The 20,422-nt window shown below is 39.0% G+C and overlaps 2 protein-coding genes across 3 annotated transcripts in view; both read left to right on the top strand.

Moving 5' to 3' along the window:
* Positions 1 to 8,453, top strand: part of LOC141795405 (protein kinase C epsilon type-like) — a 79,947-nt gene extending 71,494 nt beyond the window's left edge. For both annotated transcript variants that reach the window (XM_074676264.1, XM_074676263.1), the window contains exons 14-15: positions 1,981 to 2,127; positions 4,503 to 8,453. In XM_074676264.1, the coding sequence (XP_074532365.1) occupies positions 1,981 to 2,127; positions 4,503 to 4,649 (294 nt within the window). In that variant the 3' untranslated portion in view covers positions 4,650 to 8,453. The remainder of the gene's footprint in view (positions 1 to 1,980; positions 2,128 to 4,502) is intronic.
* Positions 8,454 to 11,339: 2,886 nt separating this feature from the next.
* Positions 11,340 to 20,422, top strand: part of epas1b (endothelial PAS domain protein 1b) — a 61,231-nt gene continuing 52,148 nt past the window's right edge. Inside the window, exon 1 of the mRNA XM_074676491.1 lies at positions 11,340 to 11,720. Within this exon, the coding sequence (XP_074532592.1) occupies positions 11,695 to 11,720 (26 nt within the window). The 5' untranslated portion in view covers positions 11,340 to 11,694. The remainder of the gene's footprint in view (positions 11,721 to 20,422) is intronic.

Genomic DNA, 20,422 nt, shown 5'->3' with positions numbered 1-20,422 from the left:
TATAAAATTAGAAATTTAAAGAAACATAGAAATATATTACTATCTAAATATTTATATAGGAGCAAGATATCTACAAAGATTGGTTATTGACAACTAAAAGCACTTGACAATCAAAAATTTACGGTGAGTACTGGAATGATGTGCCTGTATTCACTGAATGCTGGATGTTATTATGGTGAGAGTTCAGGTTTGTGTGTTATAGCACTTTGTCTTGCAGGTTGAGAGTCTTGATTCTGCTGCCGAAGGAGCTACTTAAGTCCCCCACAGTCTCATGCAGTAGGTGAGAGGGCATCCTCCTCTCACCCACCTCCTCAGGGAGTCCAAAAAAGCAGTCCAGGACAGAACTGGCCCTCCTGACCAGTGTGTTCAGTCTTTTCTTGTCCCTCTCCATGGTCCCTGCTCCCCAGCAGACCACTGCATAGAAAAGTGCAGAAGCCACCACAGAGTCATAAAAAGTCCTAAGCAGAGTCCTGCACACTCCAAAGGACCTCAGTCTCCTCAGCAGATGGAGACGACTTTGGCCCTTCTTGTACAGGACGTCTGTATTGTGTGTCCAGTCCAGTTTATTGTTGAGGTGTACACCCAGGAATCTGTAGGTCTCCACCATCTCAATGTCTAGACCCTGGATGCTCACAGGTGCAGTCTGGGGTGTCCTCCTCCTGCAAAAATCTATGACTATCTCCTTCATTATACTGGCGTTAAGCTGAAGGTGGTTTCTGTCACACCAGTCGACAAAGTCAGAGATGACAGTTCTGTATTCCCATGCGTCCCCTGCTATAGGCATCGCATACGATGGCCATATCATCAGAGAACTTCTGGAGGTGACAGTTTCCAGAGTTATAAGACAAGTCTGAGGTGTGGGTGTAGAGGAAGGGGGGAGCACTGTCCTGGTGCTGACCACCAGGTCTGGAGCCTCACAAACTGTGGTCTTTTGGTGAGGTAGTCCTCGGTCCATGCAGCCGAGTGACAGTCCACCCCCACTCCCTCAAGCTTCCCCCTGAGCATTGATGGCTGGATTGTGTTGAAAGCACTGGAGAAGTTCAAAAACATGACCCTCACAGTGCTGCCTGTGTTCTCCAGGTGAGACAAGGATCTCTGCATTCATTCATTTTAATCATGTCAGGAGATGGCAACGAACATCTCTTCATTTAACGTCCCCCACAGATGGCACCTCTCCCCCTCCCCATGGTGATCAGAGGCCTGGCTTAGTAGAGAAGTGAGGGTACAGCTTCTGCATGACATCCCAGTTTGCGACCCATTGCTCCATGACTTCAGAGGTGTAGATCTCATGAAGTGCGATGAGCTTACCAAAATATTGCATGTCAGGTCTCCTTCTTCAATCCCCTCAAATAGCTTTCCCTTAGTTTGAAAGTTGTGAAACTTTATGATGGCAGGCCTCTGTCTTTTCCCTTCATTAGATCCAAAACAGTGGAGGTTGGCGGGGTGTCTTTGCCCATGAGCTTGTGCAGAAAGGAGGCGAAATAGGAAGCTGGTTGAGGGCCCTTGATTGACTCTGGCAGTCCTGTAAAATGCTGATATTGTTGCCACAGAAAACTCTTCTTTGAAACCATCAGATCCTCATCATTGGGTCTATCTGAAATCACTTTGAATTTTCTCTGCCTCAGTTCACAAGATGTCTGCCCTTAAGCCTGATGTTCTCTACATTTAACAAAATTAGTTTTTGACTTAACCAGATCATAACATTTTCCACCTGACTCTGAAATGTATTTTCAAATTTACATCATGCCTTTCTTCCTTTGATAAAAACTAGTTATAAAACTAAATCAGCCTTTTCCTCCCTGGATCTGACCTCCGCGTGTGTTGCATGCTGTGAAATTTCAGTCCCTCGGTTTCTATTAGGAGTGAATATGACTTTTATTATTTCCAAATGGGCAGTTCATCAAATTGTGAAGCCTTACAAATCAAATTCCACTGACTATCTCTTCTTCCTTTGCTTTCATCTTTTCTGTAATCTCACAGTTCATGACCAAGAGTCCAAACAAGCGCCTGGGCTGTGTGGTGGCTCAGGGTCTTGAAGAGGCCATTAAACTGCATTCGTTCTTCAGAGAGATCGACTGGACGCTGCTGGAGCAGAGGAAGATCAGACCACCATTCAAACCTCGTATTGTGAGTTCACACATTAACATACACACTGTATTACTGAGCAACTGTGTGAGCAGATTCTGTCCACAGGGCACTTCTACATTAATGTACTCTATTTTTCTTAGCATGTGTTCAGAACAAAAAGGAACAAGTTTATCTTGTGGCGCTTCTTTATACAGTGAGTGCATTGATTTGTAAATGTAGATGTGAATTCATGCCATACAAGACAAATTACTGTACTAACTGTAACTTCCAAAAAGAAATGACGCCTCAGTAAGATTTGACACTGTGTAAAGATGCCTTTCACACTGAAATATGCTTCATTGCCTGCAGATAGAGTAGATGAAAAGACACTTTAAAGAAAGCAAGTGCGAGTGGCCTAGAAGTTTCAAACAGAGGCATTTTGAACTGCTTCAACCAGGAAAACCACAGACTATCTCTGGCGTCTAAAGCATCGGAGTGGTAGGGATCCACTGGTGTTTCAGCTTAATGTGTGACCCTGTTGATTGACGACTTTCAGCAGGATGCATCCCTCTCAACCACTGTGGATTATTATCAAGTACTAACCTGACAAGATTATTTTGACATCTGTATAAAACACTGAACTATGATACATTCCCAGAGGACTTCCTCCTTGTTTTAAAAATGATATCCACTGACACAGTCATTTCAAGGATTCCAGTTTACATGGTCACTCTTCAAACTGTAACACTGTAACACTATCGTCATCAAGAAAGGTCAACTAAGGTCAACTAAGACAGCTATTTAAGAGTAGGGGTGAGTATTGGCAAGAACCAAACAATACATTATGCATCACGATACTTGGGTCACAATATGATAATATCACTATATCACAATATTGTGATAAATTGCAATATTCTACACAGTTAACCATTTGATTGAAAACATCTTTTCTATTTTATTGTGTTTGAAGTAATGAAAGTCAGATGCAGTGTTTCATACATACACATAACTTTAAAACATAAAGTGTTTCTATTTTGTCACTTAAACTACTGTGACATAAAAATAAAGAGTAAAAGTAAAGATGTGTGTGAAACATGTGGTCAGCATGGTGAAACTGATAAATGTCACTTGGTGTAACCAAAGTTACTTATAGAAAATCTAATGTTGTGTAACACATGACCATAGACTGTATATAGAGTGGACAACGTGGCTCCGCCATTGTAGCAGTTGTGCAGCCATTGTCTGTGCAGTAGAGACTGTGAGGGATTCTTGGAGAATCTGGGTGGAGCCGGGTGACAAAAAAATAATAATATTTTTTTTTCTTTTGTGAGTCTAATCTCTTCTTGACTCTACCTTCCAACATATTTTACAATCCTCGAAAAAAAAAATACACAAGAATGGCAGCTGTCAATCAGTGTTAAACGTTACGTAAAACCTCGTTTTTAACCTCTTAGAACTAATAAAAACAAAACTTTCCAAAAAAAAGAAAACTTGAATACAAGGCAGCCAAATGATATCTTCAATCACCACAACAACTGGACGTTAGAAACATTTCTACGAGGTGTATTATTTTTTTAAAGTTTGACCACAGCCCATCAGGAATGACTGGAGAGACAGATTTTTTTTACCTATACTGCGGCCAGTCACCAGGGGGAGCAGTTTTTATAGCGACCTCATTGCGAGCTGAGCAAGATGACATCCATTTTTTTTTACAGTCTCTGTACATTATTAATATTGTTATTTTATCAGTCTACTACACTGTTAAAAATTAAACTTAAAAAGAATTTAAACCAACTGACCCAAGAATAAAGAGAAAACATTGATGTTTACTGTATCAAAACCCACATCATCAAGTTTAAGAAGTATTTAGAATATACCTTGAGATTATATTCATGGGCAACATACAGTGGAGTGGCTCCTCGGCACCATCTACCACGGTGGAGGTGCGGAAGACATATAGTTCTTCTAACTCACCTAAAAAATAAATTTTCATTTTAATATAAATATTGATATTAAGAGATGAAAAGTCAATATTTTATCAAAGGTCAAAATATCACGATATATCGTCATATCAGTATTTTTTTACACCTCTTTAGAATTTAGAATTATTGCACTTAAGTGAATCTGTGGACTGAAGGTGAAATGAAAACACTTGGTGTGGGCTTATCTATGTTCAGTCTCTGCTCTTTTACATAAAACCATACCTTCCTGAAGCACTTGATTACATTACTTTTCACTTAAACACCTTAGTTCACACTTACTGATAAACTTTACAGTAAATCTGAGGTGTTGGAGGCCAAATTGGCTGTCAAAAATGGCTAAACTGTACTCTGAGTCATCCTTTAAGGGAAGGGAACACTGACTTCACTGCCATTTAGGTTTCAGAAACATCTATAATATCTAATTTTCAAAACTTTTCCTTCTCCGTTTCCCAGAAAACCAAAAGGGATGTGAATAACTTTGACCAGGACTTTACACGAGAAGAACCCGTCCTTACACCGGTGGACAACAATATCATCAAGCAGATCAACCAAGATGAGTTTAAAGGATTCTCCTACTTTGGAGACGAGACTGTGGCCTAGACATACAGACACTCTGAAACATGTACACAGAAAAAAAAATGCACCAAACGCTAGTAAGGAAAGTAAAATGGCCTCTAGAGTTTAGGCCTTTTGTGCAGTCGTGGAATTCACCAGACCATCTGTGTTTCTCTTTGAAGTCTGTGCTCTTGTTGTTTCTACATCTGTGCATAATTCTTTAAAGTATATGCCCAAGCAGCATGAGAGTGCAGGTCAGAAACTTTAAGAAATGACTCTGAGCTCCTCCACTTGGTCTGGATATATTTCTGAGACTCAAAACAGAGGACAGTGTGAAGGTCACGGGCTGCTGCCGTTCAGTGTGAGAGACATACGTGTGTACAGGTGTGCATGCATGTGTAGCTATATACCTCTGGAAAGAGTAAGACTGTCATTTCTGTACATGATGTGGTGTATCCTGTGTTCGTCTATGTGTTCAAAGAATGTTTCTTTCTTCCTCAAACTTGTATGTGAATGAAAAAAAGAACCAATGATTGTATTTGATTATTTTCACTATAAAAGAAAAGAAGTTTGTCCTGATGAAATCATGTTGACAGTAGATGTTTCTCATATCTTTATTTAAATTAAGAGTAAACTTGCGGTTTAAATGTGGACTTCAAAAGATGCATCAAGAAGTGATCATCTGGCGTTTTGAATCTCACTGCAGATCTGTTGGTTCTTTTACGCGAGAGAAAGTGACGCTGTGTCTCCATTTTTTTTCTGCATTTAACCTTTTGATCACCTTAATGATTCTCTTCATGATTCATATAAAACAAGGGTACTATCAGCCCCTAGCTAGCAGACCTTCAGCAGGAAACCTTTGGTGTATGAGCTTTGGTTTCAGGCTGTTCTGTGAGTGCTTAAAAGCCGTTTTCTGAGACACTTGACCCGTGAAGCCAAACGAGGAGCTGAAATCAAACTTTTCTAAAGATAGTCCTAGAAAAAGAAGTTTCACACTGTCTGAAGCCAAATCTTCACAGATCTCTTCATGACCACTCGACCATCAAAATGCCTTGTGTGTTTTCATACAGTGTTCATGTAACTGATGACTAAACTTTAGATGACAGGCCAGACCCCCATGATTCATGTGAAAGTAGTGGAACACACACACACACACACACACACACACACACACACACACACACACACACACACACACACACGCAGATATGAATGTGTAACTTCATGTGACTGAATGTGAGAAACTGAATTTATTTGTTTGTGTGCTAGTCGTGGTTTTGCTTTAATTTAAAAAAAAAACTTAGTTGCCATGTTGTTTTTACTACAATGTACAGGTTCTGGCCGACATGTTTGACTATGAAGTGATGCAGGGCTCAACCAGTCAGAAACTCTAATAGTTTACATCATCTTTGGAATAGCCTGAACATGGCATTGTATTCTCACTCCCAATACAGCACTCAGCAGCTTTAAGATATGACCATATAGGTGCTCAGGTCTCTCATCTTAGGTACTTTGAAGTCACCCTGCAAAAAGAGGCAGCGCCATGAATACCAATACTGACACCACTGAACGAATTTCCCTTTATTATGACACCAGAATGATTCAAATAGACCCTGTTCATGCAGAGATCTACTTTTTCAGTTTGGGTATGTCATTTTTCGAGCAAAGACCTGAAAAAGAGGCCAGGGCTTCAAGGGTTAGAGTCAGTTTAGCAGATGCCAGGCTTCCCATGAAGTTTGCCATAATAAAAATGTGACATTGAGTTAGACTTCACAGAGATAAGTACTAACTTAAGTGCAACTAAAGCAAGATTTTTTCTTAGTGGTATCAGCAGAAGTGCCCTTGAAAACAATTAGGCAGGCAGCCAATCAGAGCCGAGCAGAATTTATCCTAGTGCAGTGTGGGAAAAATTTGGTAAAAAGTACAAAAACAACATAATGAAAAGTAGAACCACTATATGTACAGTTGTTTTTTGTGTCATTTTAATGGAAAAAAAACATTCAGTTTTTTGTTTGTTTTGTTGTTGTTTTTTGTTTTGTTTTGTTTTGTTTTGTTTTTTACAAAAAAAGCTGCATAAGTCGATTTTTTATTTATGAAAAATTAAACACATATTTATTGTATATAATTAAAATAACTTCACTTTGGGGGTCTCTCTCCTTTTTCCAAAAATATCCAGGCATGATTTTTTAAAATGAGCCTGCTTCTCTTTTTTTGTTTTGAACTGACCAAAATGCAACTGTTGACCTATTGGGAGTGAGAACAAACTAGAACGATGATGTGAAGAAACCCTAGACCAACGTTTTGCTCTTTGTGGTAGGTCGGGTGATAACAAGAAGAAACTGAAACTCTTCACTAAAACTCCTTGTGCAATACTTTAACAGACGTTTACTTTTGTTTGCTCTCTGTTTTTCCAAACATATTTTATTTTTTGAACGTTCCTTTTCTTCCTTTTCATTTTTCATCTCTCATCCTTTGACACGTGATCACTGTTGTTTTAGGCGTTATAAGTATTTTAAGAACGACACATTTCAGCTGTATCCTCTTTAGTCAGTCACCAGCCAGTGCCAGCCTGTGTACCAAAGTTCACCTGCATCTTCATAACATACTTTCTCCTATCATTACATGTTGATGGAACAAAATGTGTGAAGCTTGTGCTACACTAAAAAGGTGGAAATAAAGTCCACACAAACTTTGTTTAGAATTTAAAAATCAGTCAGAAGGTCTGTTGATTTAGTTTGATGTAGTAGATGACTGAAAGTCTGAGGGCTGACTCGATTACTTATCCCAATCAAAATGAAAACTGCCCATAACCCCTTTTATTCAAACCTTGCCAAATACTTTTTGTCACACCATCATCCACGTGAGTAACTGAAGGACAAGTGTTTTTTCTTCTTCACTTATCAACTATCACAGTTTCTTAGACTTTAACAAGTAGTTTTGAGGTCTGATATTAGGCAAACTGTTTCCAGAACAGGCTGTCCTTCTGTTCACCCTTTTTCTGATGCAATCACTTAATAGCGTCACATTTAATGCCTCCATCATGCATGATAACTTTTCCATTTTGAGAATTCAGTCAAAGCAGGGACAATAAAGTGGGAAAAAATATAAGAAAAGTATGATTTTTTAAAGTTAATATTAAGACTTATTGTTTAATAGCAAAAGATATAAATTAAACTTATCTAACCAACATTTTCTAATGCCTGGGATCAATTCTGCAAATTCAACTTTGCACAACAAATTTTAACTTAACTTACAAAAACAGCAAATCTTCTGACATCTGTATATTTTTTCCTTATTAGACACCTCAGTTGTGCGTGTAGCAGTAAACATCAGCTCCAAAGAATTTTGTAGCAGCAGCAATGGAAGTAAAATTTCAGTTCCTGAATTAGGACGCTTGATCACAAAAGGTCAAACAATTTCATCACTGGCTTACTTTAAAACCATCACACTCTTTTTATCCATCTTTTTTTTTTTTTTTGGTTTGTATTGGAGGAGAAAGTAGACAAAGTTGATGTAAGAATAAAAAAAAAATAAAGCAGCAACATATTGTTGATTTGGGACAATAAAAACAGTATTAAGCTTCTTCCTCACAGAACCTAACATCTTCCTCTCATGCAGGCCGTTACTGTGTCTACGTGGTTTTCTTTGCCGTCTCTGTATTTGTGAAGCTTTTTGTGTACATTTTGTCATCTGACCTGTGATTTTGTTCTTATTGAATTCCCTTCATTTGTGTTTGTGTGTATATTTTTTTTTCCTTTTGCGCTGTGTGCCAAATGTACTGTATTTAAAATATGTGAAGGTGTATTTTGATTTTAGAAACAAATTAAATATCATGTCAGTTACAAATGAGAGCTGGTTTTGTGTCTTTCGTAAGTTTTGTCTAAATCTGTGGTTAAATCTTCTAAGTGCTTAAACAAAATTTTCCTCACAATTTATAAAAGATGATATTCAATAAGACAAATAAGTATTCAAATGAGCTCAACCTTTGACCCAGAGACAACGGACTTTGCCTATAAGCCACAGCCCCACAAACTAAGTGGTGAACAATCAGCAATATGGTTATACCAAAATTCAAGTGTTCAGATCTTTCAGTAAAGTTAAAAATCTTAAAAACCCTAAATCTGACATTTTATTTAAAGGTATTGGGCTTTTATGGGGTCTCTCTGGAACCTCAAAAACAACTTTACATTCTTTCTGGCTAAAGACATAATGATTCTCATTTTTTTTTTCACGTGGTGTTTTAGAAGACTTTAGTTTGAGCCTCTGTCTGACACACTTTGTTTTAGACATACCCTCACATGCAGAGACAACCTTTGTATCCCATTAATGCCTATTGATTCATATTCTACACATACCATGGATCTTATGAAATGCATTATGTCCCATTATATTGGTCAGAGGGTGAACTTAGAAAATCTATGTATATCATTTAACTTATTTAAAACAAATGTATGTGCTTTAATTAAATCTACTGTCTCCACTCCTTTTAGCATCTGTCAGAATGAAAAACCACGCAAAACTTTTTTTTTTTTTTTTTTTTTTAACTTGTAAATTAACTCAGGCAGTAAGGGGTTAAGAAAAAGTACAAGTTAACACAAACAGAACAGAAGCAATTTCAGCCAAAATAAATTGATAATTTAATTATTCATAATAAAAATCAAAAAAAAATGGATGAACCATTTACATGGAGACCTACACCCCTGAAACTCAGTGTGGTTGTAATCTTTTCCATCTGAGATGTTTGAAAAGTTGACAAGGGATGAGCGAGTAAAATGCCAACGCCAGTTATCTGCCCCTGACATTCAGAATGTGGTGAAACCTGCTCTTTCACACTGTGATTATGGGAAATATGAAAATCAACAAAGGTAATGACGCAGGCTGAGAAACTTTTCCTTAACCCTGTAACCTTTAAAAACCTTTGTCCCATTTTTCAGGTATAAAAGTTATAACCAGGTAAGCTAAAATAATGACGTTTAGTTCTTGCTGTACACGATACAATTATCTTGTTTTGCATCTGAATTTTATACTTGAGACAGCTACATGTAAACATTTGTTGGAGTTAACATCATTTGAGGACAAAACCAGCAAGACAACAAATGAATGACGAATAACTTATTTTTGTATGAAACTACACTAAAATGAAATGTGAGACTGATAAAAAGAAATTATTCGGAAAAACTTTTTACACTCATAAAATATTATTCAAATTAATTGAATATGTAATAATATAAGATCTGTTATGAACCTTTATTTGACGTCAATAATATATTTTGTCCTTAATTATCATTGGACTTAACAAGCTAGCCTCACAAGTAGGCTTTTATACCTTCAGCTTTTGTGCTTTCAACTTGCATTTTTTACTGAAAAAGGAGGCATAAGTCACCAAATGCTGTTTTTTGATGGTCAAAGGTGACCCTGATGGTTGGCCACAAATGCTCACAAAAATAGATACATATAAGGAAGCATGAATTTGACCTATGAAGGCCTGAACGTGTGAGGCTGCTAGCTGTTGAAAAGATGGGTGCAGGGCTGAGAAGAAGACAGAGCAGACTTCATAAGATCTCTGATGAGAAACATGTTAAGTCAAACCACACACAGTTTATGAATTAAAAACCAAGTGGTTCGTTAGAAGGCCGTTTTGAGCGCATGGATGCACTGTGGTACGGTCGTGAATAAGCTGCTTCTTCTGTGTGCGGTCTTTACATGGTGCTAGTAATACATAAAGGCTAAACAGAGCCTGAAACTGTTTTTTTGAGGCTATAAAACCATAACTAAAAAGGCCTCTCACATCCTACAAAGAAGTCATTTTAACTAAAGCCACAGGGTTAAACTTTAAAAGCATAAAAACACATTTTTTAAGGGATTTAAGAAAGCACAGCTAAATGATAAAGTCGTCAAATGGTTGTTGAATCTAAGAGCCAAAATGGAAACTGATCCTGCACTGTTAACATGGTTTATGAAATTGTCCATCCATCCACCCATCCAGTTTTCTTCAGCTCTTCTGAAATGTCCTGCTGATAGGGGGAGATTTTACATTCATTTTTCGACTTATCAAGGTGTGGCGAACTTATGGATTGAATGTCACCAGTGTGAAAATATGTCAACTAAGAAGCATAAACAATCCAACAGTCACTCCCAAAGAGCCCATTTCTGTGGTAGAGGACGCAGGTTTGTGCCATCTGTTGGAGCTAATGTATCTGTGCTGTGTATTGCAACCTCTCCAGTACATTTATCAGTCAGTATATAAAAACTGAATATTCACCCTGAATTGGCACATTTAAAAAAAAACAGGTGGCAAAAAATGTTTGAGACATTGCAATCTTTTAAGTAGTATTGGAAAGTATTTAAAAGTGTTTAAACCTATAGTTTCCATCCCACTCTCAAAGCCATGGTAAAATTCACCTCCCTGAGCAGGATTTTTTCTTCAAAGACAGTTTTCCTGCATATAAATGCTTCAAACCTGCATGAAGGAAACAAAAAAGGTATAATCACGCATACCTTCGACATTTGTCGTTTATATTCATACCAGTGGGTCTCTCCGGACAGGAAAGGGCCTTTATACAGCTTTCACCGTACACACACCTGTTGCACAGTCACAGATAAGCAGGTAGGAAACGGTGCAATGGGGGGCGGTGCCGTTTGAGGGAGGCGTTTCTCGGCGTCGTCTCCAGCCAATTAGCGCTCCGAAAACCGGACAGCGGCTTCCAGTCTGCCAGCTGAGCCTCAGGTCAGAGACCGAACAGCTTGGGGACTTTTCAGACCTACGAAGTGAGGAAAAGTTTGAAGCAGCGGACCTGTCAGCAGCAGAAACAGCCGCAGACACTCAGTGTGTCCCAGCCTGTGTGGAGCTTCTCCTGCGGGTGAGAGGCTGTACAATCCTCGACAGTGTTCTGAGACTGTACGGCCCCGACCCCCTCCTAACCCTCTCCAGTCTGGACCAACACCGCAGCCTGGTTTAATGGACTAAACCCGAGTTCACAGGTCTAATGCCACGATTTGTCAGACCTGTGACCTGAGATCATTTTTTACCTGCTTTGACTCTGATATCGGACTTTACTTAGACAGTTGGGGAATTACAAACTGAGAAGAAATGACGGCCGAAAAGGAGAAAAAGAGGTAGGATGCCATTTATTCCTCTTACTGACTTGACAGGAGTACAATAGTGCAACTTTTAGGCATGTCGTAATGAATGCAGCGCTCTGACAGCGGGCTTCTGTGACACAGAGGGAGACCTGTTGCTGCAGCGCTGCATGTGACTTGGCCTGCTTTCTGCGCTGATAGTGGCCGTGAGAAATTACAGTCACAGCTAATGGCTTCATATGGTGTGAACAAGAAAGGTTTACGGTTGAACTGATGTGTTTTTAATGCGTTATTAGCTGGTTGTGGTTACAGTGGCATTAATGTTTCAACCTTTAAATAAAATGGCACTTGTTTTGTAGAGGTTTTCACAGTGAAGAAAAGACTGAAATGGGAGTTTAGAGTTATTTATTTATTTACTTTATAGAGTATTTCACAGACATCTGTTAAAATTTACAACGTTTACAGTTTTGCTTGAATCCAAAATGATTTTGAATTTGTGAATAAATTTATCCAATCAAAATAAGCATTTTAATGCAAATACCTCTTGTTTTAAATGTTTTCCTCATAGCCAGCACACGCTGTGTGTAGAGATATATTTGTTTATCTACTTATTTTTTTAGAAAAGTGGTTCAACATTTGTTCACAAACACTTAGCTTGAATGACCATTTCTGAATGGAAGATGTGGTTTCTCAAAATAAACCGCCTGTTTCCTGCAAACTTTTTGCAGAGAGGATGCTAAGCAGACAGTTGAAGTAGCATTAAAGTCTTGCATGTTTGTAATGATAGGTATACGGTAAGCATAGAAATGTTTTCTCATCAAATTAAATTCAATAAAGCAACAGTAACCTTTAACCTCTTTTCAGAGCGTCTGGAACAAGACATCAGTCATCAGTCCGCCTGCTTAGGAAGTTTCTAGAACTGCAGGTATCTGACAGTAGCTGTGTGGGAGTCAGTGTTACAGCAGGTTAAACACCACTTAGAGCATGTCTCCAAAGCTGCTGGCAACATTAATGATAATATAACATAGTCACTCGTTTTTTTATGACTGATATTGATTGATTTACATTAGGAGAAATTAAGCTGCCAAACCACGCGTCACTTTTGTAAATATTTGAGGTTTGTGGTTGTTGTGTCATCTGTGAATTTTTTTTCTTGCTTTTGCCGCCCTGCTTTTTGGTTGTTAATTGTTCACCAATGTTGACACGGTCATTGGCTTTATAGCTTGCGTAACAATAATACTTCTCTGGTTCCAGCCTGCCCCTGTTTGTGTGGCCTAAACAGCGTCTTAATCCCATCTGTCATTACAGGGGAATTAACATGTTACTGAATGGAAAGAAAACACACTTCAATTGAGCTTCTTCACTCAGATCTCATGAAGATGTTCAAATAATAGCACAGTGGGTGAAAAGTTAAAATTTCAACACTGATTGTGGAAGACGGTGGAGAGCTGAATTTCCTGAGGCCTTCACATCTAGTCCCCCTGTGCTGTTACTCTCTTGGTTACAGTCCTCATGTGAAAGTCTCCACTAAATAAGACCAAAACTAACGATTAACAGTGCAATGTTTCCTGTGGCTCGTCCATGCCTCACCACTTCCACCAGAGAGTCATCGGCCATCTTAGAGAAGGAGACCTGCCAGTGTGCGTCTGTCTTTCTGAAAAGTGTCTCTGTGTGTGCATTGATGTGTTGTGTGTTTTCCTCCATTAGTGTGTTTGTCTTTCAATTACACAGCAGCACTTTGTCAATGCTGTCCTCCTGGCTGGAAGTCTTAATTGCTCTGATAAGTTGTGTGATTCATGATAGCTGCCAGGAAGACATGCTGTGTTTGTTTGACATGTTAGAATAACACATGTTTACATGTGAGGATGAACTTGATGGAATGTTTTTGTGTGAATGTCAACTCACCGTCATTGTTTAATTGTGTCAAAAAGAACTTGTTTGTGTGATTCAGACTTGAAGTCCTGTTAACCCAAATCCGTCATGCCAGAAATGTGTTATGTAAGTCCTGGATACACACGCACACGCCCACGCCCATGCACGCAGACACACGCACGCTCAAACAAACATAAAAGAATTCTCAGCATATCAAAGATGGCTTATGTAAAGGTGTCCTGTTACACAAGGAAAGGTAACATTCAAGCCATTTGCTTCAGTTCGTGTGTATTTAAATCAGTTACTACAGATTAGATTTTTATTTAACACTTTAATCATTTTAATGATGAATTTCCGAAGCGCAAAGATCAACACAGTTAAGTATCTCTTCAACCAGAGATGACATCTTATGACTCCTCCATCATTTACAGGAAAAAAAAAAGAACTTCTCTGCTGTAATTGAAAAGCAAAATTTTTAGAGGCAAAAAGACATGAAGAACATGTGTAATTTGATTATTTCACCACCATTAACTATGTCACACATTGTTGTGTTTTTTCTTCTAAATCATGAGTTTAACTCCTCACAGGGACGCTGATTCAGTTGTTCAGAATTTAATTTTGAAATAAGTTATTCTGATAGTAGACAAGATTTATATGCTGGTTCATTAAAATGTGTTGTCCTGATTAAGTTGAGATTTTTATCAATTAGTTCACTGTAAAGTTTGTACAGTCCTGGTTTGGTCGATGAAATGATGAGCACAGCTCTAGGTTTGTATTCAACAGATGTTTTAGCTGTTATTTTATTCTTGGCTCCTGACAGAAAGGGCTTTTACACTCCATGTTGCATTCATCAGCATTCATACTGTGGTGGCAGAAGCTGCTATGTAAAGTGTGTATCAGTATTAGCTAATCCCATACACTCAAATGAATACGCTGCTGGCTGCGCTACTGGGAGCAATTCGGGGTTTGGCATCTTAACCAAAGGACATATTCGTGTTCAGGCTGCCAGAGCTGGGATCAAACAGCAAAACCATCCACGGTCACCCTGTATTAAGGTTTTTGTCATTTTTTCACCCCACAATATGAGGCACATGGCTCTTAAATATTTAGATACTATCTTAGAAGACTAAAGAAAATCAATCTGTTTCAGTTTCATCAGTCTGTCAAAGTTAGTAGCCAAGGCCTTTAACATAACTGTGTATATCAGCCTCATTCACTAAAAAACAGACTTGAAAACCTCAGTGAGGAACCTTTAGCTGCTTATGAGGCAGATTGAAATGAACCGTGATACCTATTTAGGACCTGAAAAAGCAAACAAGACCATCTGCAACAAGGCTGACAGTTCTTATATTGCACATTTAGTACCTGCAAGGGCTGCAAAGAGGTAGGCGTCAGACCCAGAGATTGACAACATTGTGAAGATAACCTTTTTTTTTTTTTTGTTATGAAGACATTAAAAGAGAGGAACTCATTTGAGCTCATGAAAGAAAAAAGGAGGAAGAATTGGATCGACCAAGCCCTTCTACTACAGCCTACTTACATTCAGGGTGGCTGAAGTCAGAAAGGCTGGTTTAAAGTTGTTTGACAGTAACTACACCTCAAACTTACTGGACATGCCTGGAGTTAATAGGAACAACCAGTAGCTCTTAGATGTGCAACCAGCATAAAAAATAACAAAGATCCCAGGTTGTACAGTGATATGAAAATACATGTGTAGTGTGAGTGTTGTATTTGTAATGAACTGAAAGTCAGTGTTATTGTATCAACATTTAAGAGGTCACATTTAGATTCTACTATGACGTCACAGTCATTGTGTTATAAATTATATTTAACTGTCAGGATTATTTGTCGCTGGTAAATAGTCTTGTATTAGTGCTTTGGTTAAAGTGTTGATGTGATGTTGGTCAGTCACTTTAAAATCACCATATTGGTTTTCAGAGTCCATCAGCACATTGATTGATCGTCACTCAGTCATGCTGCCACTGGATGCAGTTAATGCAGCGACCAGATTATGAGAAATAGATGGGAACTGGTGAGTGCTTTGAACTCAAAGGAGCCAAAGTTACGAAATACTTCAGATCTCAAAAGATCTCATCAGTTATACAATAAATTTGGAATCCGGCAAACTGCGTCACAATCATCCTATCAGATGAAAAGAGGTTAAAACCGGCGCACACTGGCTGACGTCCAGCTTCTGATCAGTGTAAGCCATAAACACAGTACACTGTTTCACTGTTTGTTGTGGTCTGTCACAGCTTCAGTCAGCCTTTACCTCACTTTGACACGCTACCTCAAAAGTGCAGGTCCTGATGCCGTGTTTTCCTCACGTCTGACTACGTAGTAAAACTTTATTTATACCTCTATGCTGATGGACACCAGAAATAAGTCGGCAAGGAAGGCCGCTCGTTTCTCTCATCATGTGATTCCTCTGGAAACAATGTCCAAAGTTCAGAGTCCAGGGCAGCTGCCAGCACATATACATTACATGACTGATGTATTCAGATGCTTTTACTCTGTCTCTCATCATTACCATAGCAGAGAGTGTAACAGTATATGCTGGCACTGTAAACAGAAATGTGACTATATGAGAATTAAAGAGCTGAGTCCCTAAAATACTTAAGCCGTACACTCTCATTAAGTTTTATTGGCTGAATGGATGAATGAAGTGTTCAATCCACTTAACAAAATCTGTTTCATTTTCAAAAAGAGTATGGGATATTTGGAACATGAATAAATATATAAGTTGAATTGAAATAAAAACATGAGGATTTGATTTCATGAGAAGCTTCATGTATCCACTCCGACCACAAGACGAGCTTTATTGGTTGCATGAAGAACTGCCCCAAACATAAGCTTCTCTTCTCCGTGATGGTGACAAGCATCAGTTTCTTGGGTGACCAGTCCTGCTCTGTCACCTTTATGATTGGTTGGAGCAGAAACACTTTGACTTTGTAAAACAGTACAAACAATCACATCACAAACCAATCCATACTAAGAAATCGCCCAGACTCAAAATTTAAAATTGCGCTTGGCTCATTGTGCAGCTCATTACTTCAGCCTGTCTCTGCATCTTTGTGTTTCTCTCTGTTGTGCTAACTCATGAAAGTAAAGGGGAGTGGAGGGGGGAGTGCTGCCAAACACAAAACAGAGAGAACAAGAGGGGAGGACAGAAACAAGCGAAAGAAGACAGAGTGATTGTCAAAATGTGTGCGAAGTGGATAAACATAAATCAGCATGAACTGTAATGACAGATGACGAGTGAAGCGGCTCTGGTGTCTCAGTGTTTGGGCCTGTCAGCTTGGCGTTTCACATCATCTCAGTGAGCCGAGGCCTGGTTGGCACCGAGCCGTCATGCCTCTTTTGTGTGCTAACCCCGGCCAGTTCGGCCTCCAAACACTACCCAAACATCACGCCACTCACAGCAGCCGCTCAACCTGCCCTCTCAAACACACAGGAATGCTAGAGAGCAGAGAGAGTGAAGCACAAACGTTCAAAAGAAGAAGGTCTGAGTGGCTTTACTGCCTCTTCACACCAGAAAGTTAGCTTTTATTATAAATGGAAAGAAATAAGGTGCATCAACCAGGGATAAGTCTCCAATTTTCAGTGAGGCACACACTTGCCATTTCATTTCAGAACAAATAAAATTGTTATTATTTTTTATTCTACTGATTTCATCAATGAGCTGAGATTTCATTGAAGATTTGGACACAACGCATACATCATTTTATATGTCTATTTTATCATTTTGTCAATAAGTTTCATCTGTTTTTGGCCTTTTAGTATCAGTTGTTTCATTGACTCTTAAACCTGAAGTCAATTTAATGTTTATATATCCCGGGAAATATCCATCTGAAGCCCCTCCCCCAGAAAATAAATAAATAAACACAGAAATACATAAATAAATAGATAAAAATAAATAAAAAAATAGATAAAATTAAAAAGCAGTGAAACTATCCAGGATTTTTTCTTTCAAGTGAGTAAGATATTTATTTCATTGCTGCAACAAACTGGGAAAATCCCAAATCCATTGTTTTGGAAGCTTTCGGGAAAAATCCTTGAACAACAGTGATGTTTAACTACTGGTTTGACTGCTTACAGGAATCACTTCTTTACTTCCTGTAATGATCCCTTAAATCATAAAATGTGTGCGTGTGCGTGTGTGTGCATGTGTGTGTGTGTGTGTGTGTGAGAGAGAGTTCACATCCAGTATCCTTATTATAGACTGAGGTCCAGCTCCTGAACCGTAATTCAGGAGTATTTCCTGGTCATCAAGTCTTTTTTGCCCCCATAGTGAGCTTTTAAACAAACAGCAGTTTTGCTATGGGAAGTGACATTTAGAGCCCCTTCGGTGTGTTACTGGGTTTAGAATGAGTCTCTCTGCGGTGAAGAGTCAGTCTTTGTACTCTGAAAGTCTTCACAGTTGTAAGAGGGAGAAGAAGAAAAGGACTCAGGGAAACATGAACAAAAAGCAGATTGATGGGCGTACATAGAGGGAAATAAATCTAGATGAAGAGAGAGTTTTGAGTTTGAGGCAGAGAAGTGATGGAGACAAAGATACAGTTTAGTAGTTTTCCCCTGCTGAGAGTGACACTCTCCAGTTTATTGTCATCACTTCTTTAAGGCAGATGAACTACAGGAGCCAATGTTTGAGAGGCTGACTCTGCTGAGCCTCCTGCTTCTTCCTCCAGAGCCCAACCAGAGCCCTGATGGGAACTCCAAACGGCCCTTGAGTACAGATTTAGAGCCAGTGTCCACCAGCAGCATTTAAGACTGAAGCAATACCCACAACCACAACTTTTTGAGCACTGCTCACTTGTTCTGGGATTATGAAAGTTGCCACTTGTCCCTCGCCTTCACATAGTAGTGACCTAAATCTCTGTAAATGCTTCAGTTTAGCTTTTACTGAAAGAAATCTCACACAGAAAAAGTAAAACTAAATCGATATATCAGCTTTGGCATGACCAGTTTCTCCTCTGCAAGACCTCTGCTATTGTTGTCAATAAAGTTGATTTGAAATTCACCATCATTCTTGATTATGATTGGTCAGTGATGGAGCTGTGACATTGGCAAAAGTGGCAGTTAATCAAAAGTTTATCTTTTTTTTTAAATGCAGCAGCTGACACTGAGGGTAGCATGTAGGAAGTTGGGTTAGTGTGGAGTGTAAGTGCTGATAGTCCAAAAATATTAGTAGTGTACAGGAGCCATTAAAGGCTAATCAGGTGTTTTTCAGTGAACTTTAACTGATGTGATGTAAAGCAGTGGACTGCATGTGGTCAGACTTTGTTACCATGTTTCATTTCTATTGGATGGGGTTAACTCTCTGCTTTTATGTGTAAGTCAAGCTGCTACTTCTGCTTGGTTTAAAATGTGATCTTTATTTGTAAACACATTTTTTCATGTCCATAAAATAAGAGCAGCAGGAAAATGCCCTTTAATACGGTTGGGGAGGATGTAATGTGTATAACAGCATGAATCTCGCTGCATGTCCTGATACTGGTAACCCACTGGTGGGGAGCTCAGTGATCTGTAGAGCCAGAGACCCCTGGTCACTTGTACATGAAGCTCCTGTAGCTGCAGGCCCCCGCACAGTGAAGAGAACCAGCAGGGAAGGAGGGGGTGGTCTGGGAAACCTCTCTCTACATCTTTCCATTGTTATTTTTATCTCATTCATTCTCACCTCCTCCTCCTTCAGCTTCATGCTCTTTGTTTCTTTTTCTTCTGCGCCTTTTTGCTCATATCACATTCTCCCATATTTAATCTGTACTCCATGCTGTGGCATCTTTGTTTTTGTTGCCCCACCTCCTTTACCTCCCCTGTTTCTCCTCCGTGTTTGAGGTCATTTCACTGGGCTCCCCTCTTTCTCTTCTCCTTCAGAACTCTGTCTCCTTGCCATTTCCTTTTTCCTGTCGGCCAGCTCTCCTTCTTCCTCTTCCTCTGCTACTGTAATGGCCCCAATCCCCTCCTGCACGATCCACTGTGTGTCACATGTTCCAGGTCCTTTTAGACCCCCTCCATTTTATTTTCTGCTGTCTGTGAAAGTGATTCAAGTTTTTTGATTTGGCAATCAGATGAGTTTGCACCACTGCCACCATCGTCTGATGTATTATTTACTTTAGTTTGCTGTCTAGAAGTGAGGATGTGGAGGTCAGCAGATTGAATTTGCACAACAACTTGAGTTAACACTTTCTTGTTGGTTTCTTCTTAAGTCAAACCAAATTTTTTTTTATCTGGCTATGTCTTCGTAAGTAGTTAAGTAAATAAATAGATAAATACATACATTATTATTTTTTAAAAAACAGAGAAGACCTGTTTTTTGTAGAAAAGACTTGCATATAAAAGACTTGCATAAAGGATGAGGTCAGTGCATTAGGATATCTTAACTGGTTTGAGACATTTTAGAGGGGTCCTGCTTAAAGCTCTGCTCCCACAGGCCAATCAGAGGGAGAGGGTTTGTGGAGTGGGAAGCCTCAAAGAGACAGCAGCTACAATGAAACACTTTAGACAAAGGCTGAAATAATGTTTCTCTTAAACACCAGTGTTATTTTTTTTTTAAACTGGGTACCAAAGGGACAGTCTAGCCTAGGGGTGGCCAACCTGCGGCTCGGGAGCCACATGTAGCTCTTCGCCTTTCAACATGCGGCTCTTCGACCCATTTATAAAAATATATATATGAAGTTAAGAGTAGTGGTGTGCCAATCAATCTAAAATATTGATAGACTGATGCCAACGTCGGGATCGGTGTTGATCAATGTTTGGGTGTACAGATTGATACTTAAGTTTCAGTTTCTCTTCTCTAGTAGGAATTTAAACACAGTTACAAACACAATAAATCTTGCTTTGAAAGTTGGAAATGTTTTGATTTTCAT

The sequence above is a fragment of the Halichoeres trimaculatus genome, unplaced genomic scaffold (genome assembly GCF_033239565.1).
Source record: "Halichoeres trimaculatus isolate MK-OKI-2021-1 unplaced genomic scaffold, fHalTri1.1 fHalTri1_scaffold_8, whole genome shotgun sequence".
Taxonomy (NCBI): domain Eukaryota; kingdom Metazoa; phylum Chordata; class Actinopteri; order Labriformes; family Labridae; genus Halichoeres; species Halichoeres trimaculatus.
The sequence above is the reverse complement of the archived record's forward strand: the minus strand, read 5'-3'. Positions and strand labels throughout refer to the sequence as shown.